Source organism: Nerophis ophidion, linkage group LG01, assembly GCF_033978795.1.
Source record: "Nerophis ophidion isolate RoL-2023_Sa linkage group LG01, RoL_Noph_v1.0, whole genome shotgun sequence".
Lineage (NCBI taxonomy): Eukaryota > Metazoa > Chordata > Actinopteri > Syngnathiformes > Syngnathidae > Nerophis > Nerophis ophidion.
The window spans coordinates 89,322,357-89,347,356 of NC_084611.1; the positions used below are offsets into that span (position 1 = coordinate 89,322,357).

Sequence of the window (25,000 nt, forward strand, 5' to 3'; positions counted from 1 at the left end):
TTAAAGCTGCGGCAAAATGACATTTTTTGTGTCGTCCTTTGTGTGCGGAATATTCTCTGAAGATGCTGAGGGGCTCATTTTATCCTCTTTAAAGTCAGGGGGGGGAGGGGTGTGTGTGCGCCATCTTTTATGGTCGTGGGCCTGAATCACTATTTCATCCAAGCCCCGCCCCCTCCCCCATCAACCATCATCGCCAGGACATCCCTGGCCCCGGACTCCACCCACTCCCCTCCAAGCCCCGCCCACTCCCCAAAGAGGTCAAAGGTCAGCATCAAAAGGTTGGGGGGAGTAAAGAAGCTTTTTTTTTTTTTTATTGTTGGGACAAAAAAAAGGAAGTGAGGACTCGAGTCAACATAGAAAAATATTGTCACTGTTAAAAAGCTACGTTAGCGCTGTTAGCATCCAAAAGTCCATATAAACATGACTCCGCCCACACGCCGGAGGAGGCGTCTGATTGGTGCACACCATCATCTTCATCGTCGTCATCATCACTCGGGTTTCTCGTGTTCAGCCAGCGGAACCTCCAAGGTGGAACGCACAAGTCAAAGCTCCGCCTCTGAGGTGGAACCAAGCGTCTGAGGGAAACCTTTGGCTTTTTCTTTGGCTTTTTTCTGAAAGGAGTGTGATGATAACCCAAAAGAGGACTGGGACACACCAGCAACATATGAAACAACATGTCTTCAAAGTGAGATCACTTTGACTTTGTCACACTTCTTTTTACACTTTTATGTCCACTCACACCTCTTAACTAGTACACCTGGTCACTCTGCAGCTGACTAGTGTGTGTGTGTGTGTGTGTTTGAACTGTTTTTGTGTGTTGTGTGTCTTTATGTGTGTTTTAAAAGTTTTGTGTGTGTTATAACTGTTTTTGTGTGTTGTGTGTCTTTATTTGTGTTTTAACGGTTTTGTGTGGGTGTGTTTTAACTGTGTTGTGTGTTAATGTGTGTGTATGTTTGTGTGTGTATGTGTGTTTTAGCTGTTTTTGTTTGTTGTGTGTGTATTTTTGTGTGTGTTTATCTGTGTGTGTGTATGTGTATTTTAGCTGTTTGTGTGTTGATGTGTGTCTGTGTTTTAACAGTTTTCTGTGTGTGTTATAACTATTTTTGTGCGTTGATGCGTGTCTTTGTGTGTTTTAAAAGTTTTGTGTGTGTGTGTGTTATAACTGTTTTTGTGTATTAATGTGTGTCTTTATGTGTGTTTTAACGGTTTTGTGTGGGTGTGTTTTAACTGTGTTGTGTGTTAATGTGTGTGTATGTGTGTTTTAGCTGTTTTTGTTTCTTGTGTGTGTATTTTTGTGTGTGTTTATCTGTATGTGTATTTTAGCTGTTTGTGTGTTGATGTGTGTCTTTGTGTTTTAACAGTTTTCTGTGTGTGTGTTATAACTGTTTTTGTGCGTTGATGCGTGTCTTTGTGTGTTTTAAAGGTTTTGTGTGTGTGTGTGTGTGCTATAGCTGTTTTTGTGTATTAATGTGTGTCTTTATGTGTGTTTTAACGGTTTTGTGTGTGTGTTTTAACTGTCTTGTGTGTTAATGTGTGTGTATGTTTGTGTGTGTATGTGTGTTTTAGCTGTTTTTGTTTGTTGTGTGTGTATTTTTGTGTGTGTTTATCTGTATGTGTATTTTAGCTGTTTGTGTGTTGTGTGTCTTTGTGTTTTAACAGTTTTCTGTGTGTGTGTTATAACTGTTTTTGTGCGTTGATGCGTGTCTTTGTGTGTTTTAAAGGTTTTGTGTGTGTGTGTTATAACTGTTTTTGTGTATTAATGTGTGTCTTTATGTGTGTTTTAATGGTTTTGTGTGTGTGTTTAACTGTTTTGTGTGTTAATGTGTGTGTGTGTTTTAGCTGTTTTTGTGTGTTGATGTGTGTGTACGTGTGTTTTAGCTGTTTGTGTGTTTCAATGTGTGCGTTTGTGAGCATTAATGTGTGTGTGTGTGTGTGTGTGATTTAACATTTCTGTGTGCGCGTGTGTTTGCCTGTGTGTGTTTTAACATTTTAGCATGTGTGTGTTTTAACGTTTGTGGATTTGTGTGTGTGTGTTTGAACTGCTTGTATGAATATGTGTGTGTGTTATTGTGTGCATCTGTGTTTTTCTGTGTGTGTTTTAACGTTTGTGGGTTTGTGTGTGTGTGTGTTTGAACTGCTTGTATGAATATGTGTGTGTGTTATTGTGTGCATGTGTGTTTATCTGTGTGTGTTTTAACGTTTGTGGGTTTGTGTGTGTGTGTTTGAACTGCTTGTATGAATATGTGTGTGTGTTATTGTGTGCATGTGTGTTTATCTGTGTGTGTTTTAACATTTTAGCATGTGTGTGTTTTAACATATGTGTGTTTACATGTGTGTTTGAACTGTTTGTGTGTGTGTGTGTGTGTTTACGTGTGTGTTTGAACTGTTTGTGTGTGTGTGTGTTTACGTGTGTGTTTGAACTGTTTGTGTGTGTGTGTTTACGTGTGTGTTTCAATGTGTGCATTTGTGAGTATTAATGTGTGTGTGTGTGTGTGTGTGTATGTGTTAATGTGTGTGATTTCACATTTTTGTGCGTGAGGTGTACGTGTTTTAACATGTGTATGTTTGTATGTGTTAACGTGTGTGTATGTTTGTGTGTGTTTTAATATTGTGTTTGCATTAATGTGTGTTTGAATTGTTTTTGTGCGTGTGTTAAAGTACTGGTATGTTTGTGTGTGTTTTAATTCTTAATGTTTGTGTACGTGTAACATGTGCGTGTGTTAATGAGTTTGTGCATGTTGTTATGTGTGTTTTTTAATGTTTGTGTGTGTTTTAATGTGTGTGATTTAACATTTATTTGAGTGTGTTTGTCTGTTAATGTGTGTGTTTGTGTGTGTGTTTTAACATTTTAACATGTGTGTGTATATTTGTGTGTGTGTGTTAAAGTGTGCGTGTCTTTGTGTGTGTTTTAAAATGTGTGGGCAATGTCTGCGTATGTGTTCATGTGTGTGTTTTAACAGTTTTGTATGTTTGTGTGTTTTTTACGTTTGAGTGTGTGTGTCTGTGTGTTAATGTACATGTGTGTTTGTATTAAGTTGTGTACGTGTGCGTATGTTAGTAAATGTGTTGTTGTCTGTGTGTAAATATGTGTGTGTTTGAACTGTGTGTGTGTGTGCTGTTGTGCTAGACACACAACTTGCATCCACACTCCACAGGTTTCTCCACTTCCTGCGTGAGGGAGCTGCCGTCGTCACACAGGAAGTTGATGCGTCGGCGTCGGAGTCTCAAAGGAGCGCAGCAAGTGGGCGTGGCCCCCGCCCCAGGCCCCGCCCCCCCCTGGCAGCGGCCCTGACACTCCACCCAGGAGAAAGCTTTGGCGGTCTGGCAGAGGATGTTGTTGTGCTGCAGGCGGTGGTAGTCCCTCACCACCTCCCCTCTGCACCACCACTCTGCCACACAAGGGGGTCACCATGACGTCACCACACGTCCCCTGGCGGCGAGGAGCGGTACTGCAGGATGTTTCGGCCTCACCTGTGTCGCAGGTGTCTCCCGTGAAGCCGTCCTGGCACACGCAGCGAGGTCCTTGGCCGCCGCCCACCTCCTCCTGGCAGTGTCCGTGTACACACCGCACACCCCCGCACCTCACCTGCTGCTCACACCTGTGGACACACACACACACACCTGCTGCTCACACCTGTGGACACACACACACCTGCTGACACACCCTGCACCCTCATGCCTGTGGACACACACACACACACACACACACACACACACCTGCTGCTCACACCCTGCACCTTCATACCTGTGAACACACACACACGCACACACACCTGCTGACACACCCTGCGCCCTCATACCTGTGGACACACACACACACACACACACACATACACACACACCTGCGACTGGGGCAGGAAGTGTTACCTGGTGGTGGTGAGGAGGAGGAGGAGGAAGATGATGGGATGAGGATGACGATGATTGTGGTGATGATGAGGAAGATGATGATGATGATGAAGATGATAAGGAAGGTGATAATGGGATGAAGATGATAATGGGATGAGGATGAAGATGATGATTGTGGTGATGATGAGGAAAATGATGATTATGATGAAGATGATGACAGTGATGAAGATGATGATGGGATGAGGATGAAGATGATGACGATGATTGTGGTGATGATGAGAAAGATGATTATGATGATGAGGAAGATGATAATGGGATGAGGATGATGATGAGGATGATGCAGAAGATGATGATAATGGGATGAGGATGATGATTATGGTGATGAGGAAGATGATAATGGGATGATGATGAGGAAGATGATAATGGGATGATGATGATGATTATGGTGATGATGCAGAAGATGATGATGATGATGAGGAAGATGATAATGGGATGAGGATGAAGATGATGATGATTATGGTGATGATGCAGAAGATGATGATGAGGAAGATGATAATGGGATGAGGATGATGATGACGATGATTATGGTGATGAGGAAGATGATGACAGTGATGATGATGATGATGATGATTATGGTGGTGATGATGAGGAAGATGATGATGATGACAATGAGGAAGATGATAATGAGGAAGAGGATTATGGTGATGATGAGGAAGATGATGATGATGACAATGAGGAAGATGATGATGATGATTACGATGATGATGACAATGAGGAACATGATGATTATGTTGACGATGAGGAAGATGACGATGGTGATGATGAAGATGATGATGACATCACACCCACTTGCTGTCTTCACATGGATCCACTGCCGCCGCTGTGGAGGCCACGCCCACTGCCCCAGTGTGGCCTCCTGTGATTGGCTGGTCACAGTGTGGCCCGCTCCAACCAGACTGGCAGACACACTCAGGTCCCTAAAACACACACACACACACCTTTTTACGATTGTTATCTTTATTATTATTATTACTATTTTCATTTGTATCATCATCATTATGATTTTTATATTTACTACCAACATTATCATCATCATCACTAATATGACCATTATCATTGCTGTAATAATTTTAGTATCATGTTATTCTCATAAATATTATTATTATCATTATTATAATTGACATTGGCATTATCATTATTGTGATTATATAGTCATCATCATCATCATCATCATCACCATTACATTATTCATAAAGCTATGATAATTATCATCATTATCACCATCATTTATTATTGAGATAGTTATCATTATCAACATATTATCATCATAATTCTTCATATTATTATTATTATTAAATTATCATTATTATCATCGTCATAATTATTATTATTGTGTTAACATAACATTATTAGTAAACAGAAATTATTCCAAACCTGTAGTAACAACAACAACAATAATAATAATAACATAAACATATTATTATTATTATTGTTGTTAGTTATTGTTATTTTTATTATTATTATTGTTTGTTGTTGTTGTTAATAATAATATTATTATTATTTGTAAAATAATAATATAAATTATACTACTACTACTACTACTAATAATAATATTATTATTAACAACTACATCATAATAATAATAATCAATAACAAAAACAAACATTAATACTAATTAAAATAATAATAACAACAATATAACCATTAAAAATAGTAACAATAATAAAAATATTACTATTATTATTATCATTATTATTGATGATAAAATTATGATAATAATTATTATTATTGTTAGTTATTGTTGTCATTGTTATTATTATGATTATTATTATCATTATCATTGTTGTTAAAAAGAATAATTAGAATAATAATAATAAAACCAATGATAATAATAATAATAATTACAATAATAATAATAGTAACAACAATAATAACAATAATGATAATTAAAATAATAATAACAATAAAAATACTACTACTACTGCTAATAATAATAATATTATGATTGTTATTAACATAAATATATATTATATTGTTATAACATTATTATTGTTGTATTGTTATTAATAATAATAATATTGTAATATATATTTATATTATTATTAATAGTAATAATAATAATAACAACAATAATAATAATCATCATCATAACAATAATAACAATAATAATAATACAAAAACTAACAATAATGATAATAATAATTGTAATAATTATAATATAACCATTAATAATAACAATAACAATAAAATAATAATAATGATAATTGTAGTAATATTGATGATAGTAAAGTTGAACAGGAAGTCCAAGCCTGCTGTGATTGGTGGATGCGTCGCACCTGCGCTGAGTTGGGCTGGCAGACGCCGTGCAGACAGAAGATCTTCCTGCAGGCCTGGCATCCTGGCACCACGCCCGCCTTCATGTGCCCGCGCGTGAAGTCCTGCAGCTCGTGGTTGATGTACAGGTTCCGGATGCATCCGTGCAAGCTGGACACGTTGGACACGTTGGCGCCGGGTGAGGACAGAGACAGCGAGGCGGGCATCACCTCCTCCGGCATACCTGAGACAATAACTCATTATTTTTATGATAGTTGATCTATATTTGGACATGGATTTTCTCTCATGTTTAAGAGGCCCCGCCCACTCTTACCTCCCACATAGAGGGGGGCCTCCACCATGGCCGCCTGGCTCCGCCCCCGACTGTCCAGCGTGGTGGGCTGGCCGCCGTCCACCGACAGGTTGACCATTTGCTGGAAGGTCAGCAGCTCCACTGTGTGGAAGCGGCCGTCATTGACCGTCTCCGAGCTGTCAGCCGGAAGGAAAAACAACAACATGTGACGTCATCCATGATGTCACTGTGGGCGGGGCAATGAACACATGAGGTAATTAAACATAGTAGTATCAAAGTAATATGAACAAATGGATGCACACAGGAAATAGGTTGACATTGAAGCCCCACCCACACGACGCCAGCCAGCCAATCAAAACTTTAGTTTTTTTGCTGCTTAGATAAAAGGTAAATGAAAGGTCAATAAAAGGTAATGAAAAGTAAAAGAAGGTAAAATATGTTAAATAAAAGGTTGATCAATGTAATAGACGGTAAATTAAAGGGAAATCAAGTTAAATATAAAGTAAAAGAAGGTAAATACTATTTAAAAAAGGTAAAAGGAGGTAGACAAAAGGTAAAAGAAGGTAAACAAGTCAAACACAAGGTAAATAAGGTTAAAAACAGGTAAATAGAAGGTATACATGTTATATGAAAGGTAAATATATGTAATAGACAGTAAATTAAAGGGAAATTAAGTTAAATATAAAGTAAAAGAAGGTAAATGCTATTTAAAAAGGTAACTAAAAGGTAAAAGGTGGTACATAAAAGGTAAAAGAAGGTAAACAAGTTAACAGAAGGTAAATGAAGATAAATAAAGGTAACTGAGAAGTTAAAAGAAGGTACATGAACGGTAAAACAAGGTAAAAAAAAAGTAAACAGAAGGTAAAAAGAAAAAAAACCAAGGTAAATAAAAGGTGAAAAAAGCTAAATAATTGTAGCAGAGGGTAAATTAAAGGGAAATCAAGTTAAATATAAAGTAAAAGAAGGTAAATACTATTTAAAACAAGTAACTAAAAGGTAAGAGGAGATACATAAAAGGTAAGAGAAGGTAAAAAAAAGGTAACTGAAAAGTTAAAAGAAGGTACATACAAGGTAAAATAAGGTAAAAAGCAGGTAATTAGAAGGTAAATGTGTTAAATAAAAGGTGAAAAAAGATCAATAATTGTAGTAGAGGGTAAATTAAAGGGAAATCAAGTTAAATATAAAGTAAAAGATGGTACATACTATTTAAAAACGGTAACTAAAAGGGGGAACATAAAAGGTAAAAGAAGGTAAACCAGTTGAACAGAAGGTAAAAGAAGGTAGCTGAAAGGTTAAAAGAAGGTTCATAAAAACAAGGTAAAAGAAGGTAAACAGAAGGTAGAAGAAGGTGAATAAAAGGTTAAATGCAGGTAAATAGAAGGTAAAGATGCTATACAAAAGGTAAATGTAATAGACAGTAAATTAAAGGGAAATCAAGTTAAATATAATGTAAAAGAAGGTAAATACTATTTAATAAGTTAACTAAAAGGCAAAAGGAGGTAAATAAAAGGTACAAATCAAAAAAGGTAAACAGAAGGTAAAAGCAGGTAAAGGAAGGTAAAATAAGATAAATAAAAGGTAAAAAGAAGGTAAATGTGTTGAATAAATGGCGAAAAAAGGTAAATAATTGCATCCATCCATTTTCTACTGCTTATTCCCTTTTTTGGGGTCGCGGGGGGCGCTGGCGCCTAGCTCAGCTACAATTGGGCGGAAGGCGGGGTACACCCTGGACAAGTCGCCACCTCATCGCAGGGCCAACACAGATAGACAGACAACATTGCAGTAAAGAGTAAATTAAAGGGAAATCAAGTTAATTAAAAAGTAAAAGAAGGTAAATTCTATTTAAAGAAGATAACTTAAAGGTAAAAGAAGGTACATAAAAGGTAAAAGACAGCAGACAAGTTACACAGAAGGTAAAAGAAGGTGAATAGAAAGTGACTGAAAAGTTAACGAAGATATATAAAAGGTAAAACAAGGTAGGTAAAAAAAGGCATATAGAAGGTAAAAGAAGGTAAATAAAAGGTAAATACAGGTAAATATAATGTAAACGTGTTAAATAAAAGGTGAAAAAAGGTTAATATTGTAGAGGGTGAATTACAGGGAAATCAAGTTAAATATAAAGTAAAAGAAGGTACATACTATTTAAAAAAGGTAACTAAAAGGTAAAAGGACGATTTTTAAGGTAAAAGAAGATACACAAGTTAAACAGAAGGTAAAAAAAAGGTAACTGAAAAGTTAAAAGAAGGTACATAAAAAGGTAAAATAAGGTAAATAAAAGGCATTAGCACAAAATAGACCATGCTAACATGCTAACTCTGTTAGTATTAGCAACACAATGGACCATGCTACAATGATAGAACCTTGGCATTAGCACAAAATAAACCATGTTAATATGCTAGCTCTGTTAGCATTACCACACAATGGACCATGCTAATATGCTAGCAACTTGGCATAGCATACAATAGACCATACTACTATGCTAGCTACTTGGCATTAGCACAAATAAGCCATGTTACTATGCTAGTTTTGTTAGCGCTACCACACAAAAAACAATGCTGCTATGCCATTTGCGTTAGCATTAGCACACAACGGAGTTCTTGTTTAGGCTGCGGTCCATTTTGACCGGATACTCAAGCATGTAAACAATGCCCCCTAGTGGCCGTGCGCAGTGTAGGGATGTGAGCGGCCAAACACCCGAGCTGATGGAGGACATGTGTGACGTAGAGACGCGGCGGTGTTCGCACCTGTAGATGGCGGCGGCGGCCTGGTTCCCGGGATCGTAGGTGACCCTGACATGACCTTGGTGCAACTCCACGGCAATGGGCTCGTTGTCCCCGTTGTACAGCAACACGCCGTTGTCCTCCGCAGTGGACACCTGAGACACAAAACACACTTTTGTGTTGTCGGGCCTTGTGGGGACCAGGCTGTAAACAATGGCACAGAACAGAAAACACACTTTTGTGTTGTCGGGCCTTGTGGGGACCAGGCTGTAAACAATGACGGCACTTTGGCAAGGAACACAAAACACACTTTTGTGTTGTCGGGCCTTGTGGGGACCAGGCTGTAAACAAGGACGGCACTTTGGCAAGGAACACAAAACACACTTTTGTGTTGTCGGGCCTTGTGGGGACCAGGCTGTAAACAATGACGGCACTTTGGCAAGGAACACAAAACACACTTTTGTGTTGTCGGGCCTTGTGGGGACCAGGCTGTAAACAAGGACGGCACTTTGGCACTGAACACAAAACACACTTTTCTGTTGTCGGGGCTTGTGGGGACCAGGCTGTAAACAATGTCACAGAACACAAAACACACTTTTGTGTTGTCGGGCCTTGTGGGGACCAGGCTGTAAACAATGACGGCACTTTGGCAAGGAACACAAAACACACTTTTGTGTTGTCGGGCCTTGTGGGGACCAGGCTGTAAACAAGGACGCCACTTTGGCACGGGACACAAAACACACGTTTGTGTTGTCGGGCCTTGTGGGGACCAGGCTGTAAACAATGGCACAGAACACAAAACACACTTTTGTGTTGTCGGGCCTTGTGGGGACCAGGCTGTAAACAATGACGGCACTTTGGCAAGGAACACAAAACACACTTTTGTGTTGTCGGGCCTTGTGGGGACCAGGCTGTAAACAAGGACGGCACTTTGGCACTGAACACAAAACACACTTTTCTGTTGTCGGGGCTTGTGGGGACCAGGCTGTAAACAATGTCACAGAACACAAAACACACTTTTGTGTTGTCGGGCCTTGTGGGGACCAGGCTGTAAACAATGACGGCACTTTGGCAAGGAACACAAAACACACTTTTGTGTTGTCGGGCCTTGTGGGGACCAGGCTGTAAACAAGGACGCCACTTTGGCACGGGACACAAAACACACGTTTGTGTTGTCGGGCCTTGTGGGGACCAGGCTGTAAACAATGGCACAGAACACAAAACACACTTTTGTGTTGTCGGGCCTTGTGGGGACCAGGCTGTAAACAATGACGGCACTTTGGCAAGGAACACAAAACACACTTTTGTGTTGTCGGGCCTTGTGGGGACCAGGCTGTAAACAAGGACGCCACTTTGGCACGGGACACAAAACACACGTTTGTGTTGTCGGGCCTTGTGGGGACCAGGCTGTAAAACAATGGCACAGAACAGAAAACACACTTTTGTGTTGTCGGGCCTTGTGGGGACCAGGCTGTAAACAATGGCACAGAACACAAAACACACTTTTGTGTTGTCGGGCCTTGTGGGGACCAGGCTGTAAACAATGACAGCACTTTAGCACCACTTTCAGGACAAAGTAGTAACAGCACCCATAATAATACAAATGATGCATTATTATTAATAATATTTTGAAAAAAAACAGGCACAGGATTTAAACAAAAATTTGGCAATCAATGTTAGCATGCAAACTGTTAGCATGCTCATTTTTATACCCAATTTTGCAGCCTAACCCATTAGAGTCACAGGACTTGGTACTTGACAAAGGCTAACTGTTACCATGCTAACGCCAGCATTCTAAAATGCTAATATTAGCATGCTAGCTTTTTCATCCAATTTTGCAGCCGAACCCCATAGAGTCTTACAACTTGGTACTTGACACATGCTAACTGTTACCATGCTATTGCCAGCATTCTAAAATGTTAATATTAGCATGCTAACTTTTTCATCCAATTTTGCAACCAAACCCTATGGAGTCTTACAACTTGGTACATGACACATGCTAACTGTTACCATGTTAACACCAGCATTGTACAATTCTAACATTAGCATGCTAACTTTTTCATCCAATTTTGTAGCTGAACCCCTTAGAGTCTTACAACTTGGTACTTGACACATGCTAACTGTTGCCAAGCTAACACCGGCATTCTAGAATGCTAACATTAACATGCTAACTTTTTCAGATAATTTTGTAGCCAAACCCCATGTCTTACAAATTGGTACTCGACACATGCTAAATGTTACCATGCTAACACCAACATTCTAAAATGTTAACATGAACATGCTAACTTTTTCAGCCAATTTTGCAGCCGAACCTCTTAGAGTCTTACAAGTTGGTACTCGACACATGCTAACTGTTACCATGCTAACGCCAGCATTTTAAAATGCTAACATTAACATGCTAACTTTATTCAGCTAATTTTGTAGCCAAACCCCTTACAGACATACGACTTAGTAGTTGACACAGGCTAACTGTTACCATGCTAACGGCAGCATTCTATAATGCTAACATTAACATGCTAACTTTTTCAGCTAATTTTGGAACCAAACCCTTTAGAGTCTTCCAACTTGGTACATGACACCTGCTAACTGTTGCCAAGCTAACACCAGCATTCTAGAATGCTAACATTAGCATGCTAACTTTTTAATCCAATTTTGCAGCCGAACTCCTTAGATTCTTACGACTTGGTACTTGACACATCCTAACTGTTACCATGCTAACGACAACATTCTGAAATGCTAATATTAGCATGCTAACTTTTTCATCCAATTTTGCAACCAAACCCTATGGAGTCTTACAACTTTGTACATGACACATGCTAACTGTTACCATGCTAACACCAGCATTCTACAATTCTAAGATTAGCATGCTAACTTTTTCATCCAATTTTGTAGCTGAACCCCTTAGAGTCATATGACTTGGTACTTGACACATGCTAACTGTTACCATGCTAACCCCAGCATCCTCCAATGCTAAAATTAATATGCTAACTTTTTCATCCAATTCTGTAGCCGAACCCCTTAGAATCTTACAATTTGGTACGTGACACATGCTAACTGTTGCCAAGCTAACACCAGCATTCTAGAATGTTAACATTAACATGCTAACTTTTTCAGCTAATTTTGTAGCCAAACCCCATGTCTTACAAATTGGTACTCGACACATGCTAAATGTTACCATGCTAACACCAGCATTTTAAAATGTTACCATTAACATGCTAACTTTTTCAGCCAATTTTGCAGCCGAACCCCTTAGAGTCTTACAAGTTGGTACTCGACACATGCTAACTGTTACCATGCTAACGCCAGCATTTTAAAATGCTAACATTAACATGCTAACTTTGTAACCAAACCCCTTCGAGATATAAGACTTAGTACTTGACACAGGCTAGCTGTTACCATGCTAACGGCAGCATTCTATAATGCTAACATTAACATGATAACTTTTTCAGCTAATTTTGTAGCCAAATCCTTTAGAGTCTTCCAACTTGGTACATGACACATGCTAACTGTTGCCAAGCTAACACCAGCATTCTAGAATGCTAACATTAGCATGCTAACTTTTTCATCCAATTTTGCAGCTGAACCCCTTAGAGTCTTACAACTTGGTACGTGACACATGCTAACTGTTGCCAAGCTAACACCAGCTTTCTAGAATGCTACCATTAACATGCTAACTTTTCCAGCTAATTTTGTAGCCAAACCCCATGTCTTACAATTTGGTACTCGACACATGCTAAATGTTTCCAGTATTTTAAAATGTTAACATTGACATGCTAACTTTTTCAGCCAATTTTGCAGCCGAACCCCTTAGAGTCTTACAAGTTGGTTCTCGACACATGCTAACTGTTACCATGCTAACGCCAGCATTTTAAAATGCTAACATTAACATGCTAACTTTGTAACCAAACCCCTTCGAGATATAAGACTTAGTACTTGACACAGGCTAGCTGTTACCATGCTAACGGCAGCATTCTATAATGCTAACATTAACATGCTAACTTTTTCAGCTAATTTTATAGCCAAACCCTTTAGAGTCTTCCAACATGGTACATGACACATGCTAACTGTTGCCAAGCTAACACCAGCATTCTAGAATGCTAATGTTAGCATGCTAACTTTTTCATCCAATTTTGTAGCCAAACCCTATGTCTTACAATTTGGTACTCGACACATGCTAAATGTTTCTAGTATTTTAAAATGTTAACAATGACATGCTAACTTTTTCAGCCAATTTTGCAGCCGAACCCCTTAGAGTCTTACAAGTTGGTACTCGACACATGCTAACTGTTACCATGCTAACGCCAGCATTTTAAAATGCTTACATTAACATGCTAACTTTATTCAGCTAATTTTGTAGCCAAACCCCTTAGAGACATACGACTTAGTACTTGACACAGGCTAACTGTTACCATGCTAATGGCAGCATTCTATAATGCTAACATTAACATGCTAACTTTTTCAGCTAATTTTGTAGCCAAACCCTTTAGAGTCTTCCAACTTGGTACATGACACATGCTAGCTGTTGCCAAGCTAACACCAGCATTCTAGAATGCTACCATTAACATGCTAACTTTTCCAGCTAATTTTGTAGCCAAACCCCATGTCTTACAATTTGGTACTCGACACATGCTAAATGTTACCAGTATTTCAAAATGTTAACATTGACATGCTAACTTTTTCAGCCAATTTTGCAGCCGAACCCCCTAGAGTCTTACAAGTTGGTACTCGACACATGCTAACTGTTACCATGCTAACGCCAGCATTTTAAAATGCTTACATTAACATGCTAACTTTATTCAGCTAATATTTTAGCCAAACCCCTTAGAGACATACGACTTAGTACTTGACAAAGGCTAACTGTTACCATGCTAACGGCAGCATTCTAAAATGCTTACATTAGCATGCTAACTTTTTCATCCAATTTTGCAGCCGAACTCCTTAGAGTCTTACGACTTGGTACTTGACACATCCTAACTGTTACCATGCTAACGGCAACATTCTGTAATGCTAATATTAGCATGCTAACTTTTTCATCCAATTTTGCTTAACTTTATAAGTTATTAAGTTAGCATATTAACATTAACATGCTAACATTTTGAACTCATTTTTTTGGAACGCGAGCGTCGTTCTGGGAGTCCCTCATCCAGCGTCCGCGGCGTGCTCACCTGCAGCGTGATGTTGGCGTGGGGCCAGTTCTTCACGTCCTGCAGTTGGACGTACGAGTCCGGCTTGACGAAGTTGACGCCCACCAGCTTCTCGCAGCTGGTGCCCTCGAAGCCCGGCAGACACTGGCAGACCGCCGCGCCCGCCCTCTCCTGGCAGGGGGCGCCGTTCTGGCAGCGGGCCTGCTGGCAAGGTGACGGAGGAGGCGGGGCTATCTCGCAGGCGTCGCCGCTAAGGAAGAAACATGACGAATGAAATTAGCATAATGGAAACAAATGCTCAAAAAGTGGAACAATGTCGAAGCGCTTCAGTGATAACACCGGGCCCATCAGGTCAGTATCACATCTGGCCAGTATCACAAATCCTCAGTATCACGCCGCTAATCCGTCCAACGGACACAGATTATTCCTAACCTCGGCTGGTTTTGACTCCCTATGCACACGCCCACTCTTAAACACTTGCCTCAAAATGTGACAAATTGGGTCCTAAAAAGTAGCGATGCTTTGATACCAAGTTGATACCTGTGACGCTTAGCTGGCATTGTGGTGATGCGGTTGCGTTCTCTATCGTGGATGCAGGCGGAATGACACAGCGTGAAGGTAAGAATGATGATTTATTTCGACTATAAAAACAGACTAGGAACAAAAACACTTGCACAAGGCGCTACAAACAAAACCAACAGAACTAGCATGTGAGCTGGAAGGAACTAAGGACGCTAGCACGGAAGCTAGGGAAACAAACAGGGAATAGCGTGGAAGCTAACGAGTACAAAAAGGTATTTACCACAAGCATTGAGAGCAAACTGTTTAGACTGCGAGGACGTTTGAACAAAGCAGGCTCGCTTAAATTAGGAGGCAGGTGCGCGTACAGAACACAAGGCAGGTGAAACTAATGCGCAACCATGGCAACGAAACAAAACGAAGTGCCACCAGGAACTAAGGAAGTCAAATAACAAGACGAGATACAAAAACAGAACCGAAACCAGAATATGTCATGATCAGAGCAGTGGATCATGACAATACCAACACAAAGAATACACATCAATACTTAGGGATGGGTACCAAATTTGGTACTTTTTTTTTTTTTACTTGTTTAGCATTAGCACACAATAGACCATGCTGCTACACTAGCTGCAGTTAGCACTTGCACACAATTGACCTTTTGTGCAGTCAAAAGTAGCGATACTTTGGACCGGTCAAAGTATCACCTGTACCGCTTAGGACACACACACACACACACACGCACACACACACACACACACACACACACACACAAATCTGTCCAGCCGGTGCTCACTTGTACCGCATAGGACACACACACACAAATCCGTCCAGCCGGTCTTTATCTGTATCCCAGAGGACACACACACACACACACACACACACACACACACACACACACACACACACACAGATCCGCCCAGCTAGTCCTCACCTGTACCGCTCAAGACACACACACGAATCCGTCCAGTCGGTCCTCACCTGCATCCCCTAGGACACACACACAAATCCGTCCAGCCGGTCCTCACTTTTACCGCTTAGGATATACACACACACACACACACACACACACACACACACACTAATCCGTCCAGTCGGTCCTCACCTGCATCCCCGAGGACACACACACACACTAATCCGTCCAGTCGGTCCTCACCTGCATCCCCGAGGACACACACAGACACAAATCCGTCCAGCAGGTCCTCACTTTTACCGCTTAGGATACACACACACTCACACACAAATCCGTCCAGTCGGTCCTCACCTGTATCCCCAAGGACACACACACACAAATCCGTCCAGCAGGTCCTCACTTTTACCGCTTAGGATACACACACACTCACACACAAATCCGTCCAGTCGGTCCTCACCTGCATCCCCGAGGACACACACAGACGCAAATCCGTCCAGCAGGTCCTCACTTTTACCGCTTAGGATACACACACACTCACACTCAAATCCGTCCAGCCGGTCCTCACTTGTACCGCCGAGGACACACACACACAAATCCGTCCAGCCGGTCCTCACTTTTACCGCTGAGGACACACACACACAAATTCATCCAGTCGGTCCTCACCTGTATCCACCAGGACACAAACACACAAATCAGTCCAGCCGGTTCCTCACTTGTACCGCTTAGGACACACACACACACTAATCCATACAGTCGGTCCTCACCTGCATCCCCGATGACACACACATACAAATCCGTCCAGCAGGTCCTCACTTTTCCCGCATAGGAGACACACACACTCACACACAAATCCGTCCATCCAGTCTTCACTTTTACCGCTGAGGACACACACACACAAATCTGTCCAGCCAGTCCTCAACTGTATCCACCAGGACACACACACACACACACACAAATTTGGTGAGTCGGTCCTCACCTGTATCCCCGAGGACACACACACACGTATCCGTCCAGCCGGTCCTCACACTGCGCGCCGTTTTGACAGCGGTGGTCCACACACTCGTCGTAGTCGATACCGCAGTCCGGCCCCACCCAGCCTGGGACGCACACACACCTGACACACACGACACACACACACACACACATGAACACACAAATTAGTATCGTTTTTTTACACCATGGACACCGTTGGTCCCTGGAACAGATGAATGCGGGTGTGTGTGACCTGGGTCCAGTAGGGGTGGCGACGCAGGTGGACTGATGCCGGCAGGGGTTCCTGGCAGGCGTGCACAGGTCTTCGTCCTCCTCGCAGAACAGACCTGGCCAATCACAGAGCTCGTTCATCCCCATTGGCTGAGAGAAACGGGGGGGGGGGGTCACCAGGTACCTGCGCGGCCGGGGGGGCACAGGCAGGTGTAGTTGCCCACTCCGTCCACGCAGGTGGCGCCGCTCTCGCAGCCGTGGTCCTGGCAGTCGTCCACGTTGACCTCGCAGAAGGTGCCGTGGAAGCCCGGCGCGCACGCACAGCTGCAGGGAGAGTTAACCAGGCGCCATCGCACGCTAGCTCATTAGCCTCATTAGCGCTTAGCACGTGCTGGCGGCTCTGTCAAAACTGTGGAGCGGTTAGCGCTTTGACGCCACACCTCGTGGGGAACTACACAACATGAACACAACCAAGTAACAACACAACGTGAACACAACACAACATGAACACAACCACGTAACAACACAATGTGAACACAACCAAATAACAACACAAAGTGAACACAACAAAGTAACATCACAACATAAACACAACCTAGTAACAACACAATGTGAACACAACCAAGTAACAACACAAAGTGAACACAAACAAGTAACAACACAATATAAACACAACCGCGTAACAACACAAAGTGAACACACCACGTAACAATACTACATGGACACAACCAAGTAACAACACAAGACAACGTGAACACAACCAAGTATCAACACAAGACAACGTGAACACAACCAAGTAACAACACAACATAAACACAACCACGTAACAACACAAAGTGAACACAACAAAGTAACATCACAACATAAACACAACCTAGTAACAACACAATGTGAACACAACCAAATAACAACACAATGTGAACACAACCAAATAACAACACAATGTGAACACAACCAAGTAACAACACAAAGTGAACACAACATGGACACAACCAAGACAACGTGAACACAACCAAGTAACAACACAACTTGAACACAACCAAGTAACAACAACATAAACACAACCAGGTAACAACACAAAGTGAACACAACCAAGTAACAACACAATGAGAACACAATTAAGTAACTACACAGCGTGAACACAACCAAGTAACAACACAACGTGAACACAACCAAGTAACAACACAACGTGAACACAACCAAGTAACAACACAACGTGAACACAACCAAGTAACAACACAACACAACGTGAACACAACCAAGTAACAACACAATGTGAACACAATTAAGTAACAACACAGCGTGAACACAACCAAATAACATGATATCATGTGCGATACAAGCAGCTCTGCAGTGTTCGACTTGGGTGTGATATCATGTGCGATACAAGCATTTACTTGTGTGCGATATCATGTGCAATACGAACAGTCCTGCAGTGTGTTTACTTGCGGATGATATCATGTGTGATACAAGCAGTCCTCCACCGTGTTTCCTTGCGTGCGATATCATGTGCGATAAACGCATTTACTTGTGTGTGATATCATGTGCGATACAAGCAGTTCTGCATCGTGTTTACTTGCGGATGATATCATGTGTGATACAAGCAGTCCTCCACCATGTTTCCTTGCGTGCGATATCATGTGCGATAAACGCATTTACTTGTGTGTGATATCATGTGCGATACAAGCAGTTCTAAATCGTGTTTACTTGCGGATGATATCACGTGTGATACAAGCAGTCCTCCACCGTGTTTCCTTGTGTGTGATATCATGTGCGATAAACGCATTTACTTGTGTGCGATATCATGTGCGATACAAGCAGTTCTGCATTGTGTTTACTTGCGGATGATATCATGTGTGATACAAGCAGTCCTCCACCGTGTTTCCTTGCGTGCGATATCATGTGCGATAAACGCATTTACTTGTGTGTGATATCATGTGCGATACAAGCAGTTCTGCATCGTGTTTACTTGCGGATGATATCATGTGTGATACAAGCAGTCCTCCACCATGTTTCCTTGCGTGCGATATCATGTGCGATAAACGCATTTACTTGTGTGTGATATCATGTGCGATACAAGCAGTTCTAAATCGTGTTTACTTGCGGATGATATCACGTGTGATACAAGCAGTCCTCCACCGTGTTTCCTTGTGTGTGATATCATGTGCGATAAACGCATTTACTTGTGTGCGATATCATGTGCGATACAAGCAGTTCTGCATTGTGTTTACTTGCGGATGATATCATGTGTGATACAAGCAGTCCTGCACTGTGTTTACTTGTGTGTGATATCATGTGCGATAAAAGCATTTACTTGAGTGTGATATCATGTGCAATACGAACAGTCCTGCAGTGTGTTTACTTGTGGATGATATCATGTGCGATAAACGCATTTACTTGTGTGCGATATCATGTGCGATACAAGCAGTTCTGCACCATGTTTCCTTGCGTGTGATATCATGTGCGATAAACGCATTTACTTGTGTGCGATATCATGTGCGATCCAAGCAGTTCTGCACCATGTTTCCTTGCGTGTGATATCATGTGCGATAAACGCATTTACTTGTGTGCGATATCATGTGCGATACAAGCAGTTCTGCATCGTGTTTACTTGCGGATGATATCATGTGTGATACAAGCAGTCCTGCACTGTGTTTACTTGTGTGTGTTATCAAGTGCGATAAAAGCATTTACTTGAGTGTGATATCATGTGTAATACGAACAGTCCTGCACCGTGTTTACTTGTGTGTGATATCATGTGCGATACAAGCATTTACTTGTGTGTGATATCATGTGCAATACGAACAGTCCTGCACCGTGTTTACTTGTGTGTGATATCATGTGCGATACAAGCATTTACTTGTGTGTGATATCATGTGCAATACGAACAGTCCTGCAGTGTTTACACTTGCGGATGATATCATGTGTGATACAAGCAGTCCTGCACCGTGTTTCCTTGCGTGTGATATCATGTGCGATAAACGCATTTACTTGTGTGCGATAGCATGTGCGATACAAGCAGTCCTGCACCGTATTTCCTTGCATGTGATATCATGTGCGATAAACGCATTTACTTGTGGGCGATATCATGTGTGATACGATCAGTCCTGCAGTGTGTTTACTTGCGGATGATATCATGTGTGATACAAGCAGTTCTGCACTGTATTTCCTTGCATGTGATATCAGGTGCGATAAAAGCATTTACCTGTGTGTGATATCATGTGCAATACGAACAGTCCTGCAGTGTGTTTACTTGTGGATGATATCATGTGTGATACAAGCAGTCCTGCACCGTGTTTCCTTGCATGTGATATCAGGTGCGATAAACGCATTTACTTGTGTGCGATAGCATGTGCAATACAAGCAGTCCTGCACCGTATTTCCTTGCATGTGATATCATGTGCGATAAAAGCATTTACTTGTGTGTGATATCATGTGCAATACAAACAGTCCTGTAGTGTGTTTACTTGCGGATGATATCATGTGTGATACAAGCAGTCCTGCACCGTGTTTCCTTGCGTGTGATATCATGTGCGATAAAAGTATTTTCTTGAGTGGGAAATCATGTGCAATACGAACAGTCCTGCAGTGTGTTTACTTGCGGATGATATCATGTGTGATACAAGCAGTCCTGCACCGTGTTTCCTTGCGTGTGATATCATGTGCGATAAAAGCATTTACTTGTGTGCGATATCATGTGTGATACAAGCAGTTCTGCACCGTGTTTCCTTGCGTGTGATATCATGTGTGATAAACGCATTTACTTGTGTGCGATATCATGTGCAATACGAACAGTCCTGGAGTGTGTTTACTTGCGGATGATGTGTGATACCAGCAGTCCTGCAGTGTGTTTACTTGCGGATGACATCATGTGTGATACAAGCAGTCCTGCACCGTGTTTCCTTGCGTGTGATATCATGTGCGATAAAAGCATTTACTTGTGTGCGATATCATGTGTGATACAAGCAGTTCTGCACCGTGTTTCCTTGCGTGTGATATCATGTGTGATAAACGCATTTACTTGTGTGCGATATCATGTGCAATACGAACAGTCCTGGAGTGTGTTTACTTGCGGATGATGTGTGATACCAGCAGTCCTGCAGTGTGTTTACTTGCGGATGACATCATGTGTGATACAAGCAGTCCTGCACCGTGTTTCCTTGCGTGTGATATCATGTGTGATACAAGCAGTCCTGCACCGTGTTTCCTTGTGTGATATATCATGTGCGATAAACACATTTACTTGTGTGCGATATCATGTGCGATACAAACAGTCCTGCACCGTGTTTCCTTGCGTGTGATATCATGTGCGATAAACGCATTTACTTGTGTGCGATATCATGTGCAATACGAACAGTCCTGGAGTGTGTTTACTTGCGGATGATATCATGTGTGATACAAGCAGTCCTGCACCGTGTTTCCTTGTGTGTGATATCATGTGCGATAAAAGCATTTATTTGTGTGCGATATCATGTGCGATACAAGCAGTCCTGCACCGTGTTTCCTTGCGTGTGATATCATGTGCGATAAACGCATTTACTTGTGTGCGATATCATGTGCAATACGAACAGTCCTGCACCGTGTTTCCTTATGTGTGATATCATGTGTGATACAAGCATTTACTTGAGTGTGATATCATGTGCGATACAAGCAGTCCTGCACCGTGTTTCCTTGCGTGTGATATCATGTGCGATAAACGCATTTACTTGTGTGCGATATCATGTGCAATACGAACAGTCCTGCACCGTGTTTCCTTATGTGTGATATCATGTGCGATAAAAGCATTTACTTGAGTGTGATATCATGTGCAATACGAACAGTCCTGCAGTGTGTTTACTTGCGGATGATATCGTGTGATACATGCAGTCCGGCACCGTGTTTACTTGTGTGTGATATCATGTCCGATCAAAGCATTTACTTGTGTGCGATATCATGTGTGATAAACGCATTTACTTGTGTGTGATATCATGTGCAATACGAACAGTCCTGCAGTGTGTTTACTTGCGGATGATATCATGTGCGATAAAAGCAGTCCTGCACCGTGTTTACTTGTGTGTGATATCATGTGTGATAAACGCATTTTCTTGTGTGTGATATCATGTGCGATAAAAGCATTTACTTGTGTGTGATATCATGTGCGATAAAAGCATCTACTTGTGTGCGATATCATGTGCAATACGAACAGTCCTGCAGTGTGTTTACTTGCGGATGATAACATGTGCGATACAAGCAGTCCTGCACCGTGTTTACTTGTGTGTGATATCATGTGCGATAAAAGCATTTACTTGTGTGCGATTTCATGTGCGATACAAGCATTTACTCGTGTGCGATATCATGTGCGATACAGGCAGTTCTGCATCGTGTTTACTTGCGGATGATATCATGTGTGATACAAGCAGTCCTGCACCGTGTTTCCTTGCGTGTGATATCATGTGCGATACAAGCATTTACTTGTGTGTGATATCATGTGCGATAAAAGCATTTACTTGTGTGTGACATCATGTGCAATACGAACAGTCCTGCAGTGTGTTTACTTGCGGATGATATCATGTGTGATACAAGCAGTCTTGCACCGTGTTTCCTTGCGTGTGATATCATGTGAGATAAACGCATTTACTTGTGTGCGATATCATGTGCGATACAAGCAGTCCTGCATCGTGTTTAGTTGTGTGCGATACTGTATCAGTTCACAATCGGTATCGACCAATACTCCAGGCGCCAACATCAGTATGGTGTCAGAAGTGAATAAGACACGTGTGAAGGCGGTATCAGGTTGATATCGACGATATTAGTGCCGTATCGTGTCCTGCCGTTGGCCAGCAGGTGGATCAGCAAGTACCTGAATCCGCCGGTCTGCTCGTCAGCGAGACAACTTCCTGCGTTGGTGCAGGGGTCACTGACGCAGGCGTCCAGCGGGGCCTCACAGTATCGGCCCTGCACACGCCACACAGTGCCAACGTTGACCCCGGATCAGACTATCGGTGCGGCGGCGAGGAGGAAGAAGACCCACCGTGAAGCCGGCCTGGCAGGTGCAGGTGTAGGTCTGCATGTGGCCCTCCTGGCACAGTCCCAGGTTCTGGCAGGGCGAGGACACACACGGGCTGCACTTGGCCTGGACCCGGTCCTCCACGGGACCTGCAGGCGCACACACAGGTTAGTCCACGCTGTCCAGCCCTCCTGCAGGGGGCGCACACACCCGCGCACAGGAAGTGGTCCGGGGGCGTGGTGAGGAGCAGCTTGCCCTCCATGGCGGGCGGGGCGGCGCAGCGTGCGATGCCGGGCTCCTTGTAGCCGCTCTTCACCCAGTCTGACAGCCAGAGGAGGCGGCAGTCGCAGTACAGGGGGTTGGCGCCGATGGCCCTGATGATGAAGACGATGATGATGATGATGATGATGTCGTCGGAGGCGGACAGGAAGTGGCGGAAAGGAGGCATTAGAGCGTGTTCATAGTGCGGCCTAAGGGGCGTTTGTGGCCCCTACGTCATTTTTAACTCATTCTAAAAAAAAAAATGGTCAAAAAGTGTATTAAAAAGTTGCAATGTTCACTAATAACACAAAGCTGTTTTAAATATAATAATGAATCAAAATCAATGTTGTTAGGAATGATTGACTTATTTTAAGGATCCAATTACTTCACTGCAAATATTACATTTTGAACATTTGTTGGGGGAAGAGATGACATATTTTGTGTTTTTGCCATATATACAAATATATATATATATATAAAAAGTTTTCTTCGACAAAAAAGTCCTTAAAATAAATATTATTAAATATTATAAAAGATTCAAACTTATAATCGGCGAATCAGTTGTATAGAATGCAAAACAGAAATTATATAGATATATATATATATATATATATATATATATATACACATATATAAATACATATATATAAATAAATATATATATATATATATACACACACAAATATATCAAAGGCCTCCGTCAGTCGTAACGACTATGGATACTGCGCCAGTCCAGAGGTCAAGTTTAAACTCAGCGACAACGCCTGCTGTGGCTGATGAGTCCGATGTGGGAGAGGCAAACACGGCCGCATTTACTGCAGATGTAGCTGGAAGGCGCAACTGCAGGAGTGCTTGTCTTCCGCTTGGTTCTTTTTTCATTGGCTGTGGCATGGATCTTTTCCTCGCCAGTCTTCAGCTGTTTGTGAAGGACACTGCGCCATTTGCTGCGGCCAGCCGCTACTTCTTCCCAATGTTCAGTGTTTATGTCCAGGGCTTTCATGTCCCGCTTGCAGATATCTTTGAAGCGCAGTTTCGGCCGGCCAACAGATCTCTTGCCAGAGGCAAGTTCGCCATACAGGATGTCCTTTGGGATACGTCCATCCTCCATACGGCACACGTGGCCGAGCCAACGCAGCCTGCGTTGTCTGAGCAGCGTGAACATGGTAGGAAGACCAGCGCGTTGGAGGACTTGGGCATTCGTCACCTTGTCACTCCAATGGATGCCGAGGATGCGGCGAAGGCAGCGCATGTGGAAGGTGTTCAGTTTGCGCTCCTGTTTGGAGTATGTTGTCCATGTTTCGCTGCCGTAGAGAAGAGTGCTGACAATGCAGGCGTTGTACACTGCCATCTTGGTAGGAGTTGTCAGCTTCCGGTTCTCCCAGACGCGTGTTGTGAGGCGCCCTAGGGTTGTGGCAGCTTTGCCGATACGTTTGTTGATCTCACTATCAAGGGACAGATTGTCACTGATGGTGGATCCCAGGTAAGTAAATTGGTGTACTATTTTGAGTTGGTGCTTATCAATTGTGATGGCTGGTGGAGTGTCCACTTCCTGACTCAGCACATTGGTCTTGTTTAGGCTGATGGAAAGCCCAAAGTCTTTGCAGGCCTGGGAGAATCTGTCCATAAGGCACTGGAGTTCTGGTTCAGTGTGCGAAATGACGGCGGCATCATCCGCAAAGAGCAGGTCCCGGATGGTTGTCTCACGGACTTTGGTCCTTGCTTTAAGACGGGCTAGGTTGAAAAGTCGGCCGTCAGATCTTGTACGTAGATAAACCCCTTCTG

The 25,000-nt window shown here is 42.2% G+C and overlaps 1 protein-coding gene across 1 annotated transcript in view; it reads right to left on the reverse strand.

Moving 5' to 3' along the window:
- Positions 1-1,628: 1,628 nt before the first annotated feature.
- Positions 1,629-25,000, reverse strand: part of LOC133561595 (slit homolog 1 protein-like) — a 96,817-nt gene continuing 73,445 nt past the window's right edge. Inside the window, exons 26-37 of the mRNA XM_061914989.1 lie at positions 23,168-23,331; positions 22,982-23,106; positions 22,811-22,905; positions 17,156-17,295; positions 16,994-17,087; positions 16,745-16,882; positions 14,358-14,586; positions 9,217-9,347; positions 6,494-6,648; positions 6,183-6,403; positions 4,719-4,823; positions 1,629-3,387 (exon numbers count right to left, since the gene is read on the reverse strand). Of these exons, the coding sequence (XP_061770973.1) occupies positions 3,124-3,387; positions 4,719-4,823; positions 6,183-6,403; positions 6,494-6,648; positions 9,217-9,347; positions 14,358-14,586; positions 16,745-16,882; positions 16,994-17,087; positions 17,156-17,295; positions 22,811-22,905; positions 22,982-23,106; positions 23,168-23,331 (1,861 nt within the window). The 3' untranslated portion in view covers positions 1,629-3,123. The remainder of the gene's footprint in view (positions 3,388-4,718; positions 4,824-6,182; positions 6,404-6,493; positions 6,649-9,216; positions 9,348-14,357; positions 14,587-16,744; positions 16,883-16,993; positions 17,088-17,155; positions 17,296-22,810; positions 22,906-22,981; positions 23,107-23,167; positions 23,332-25,000) is intronic.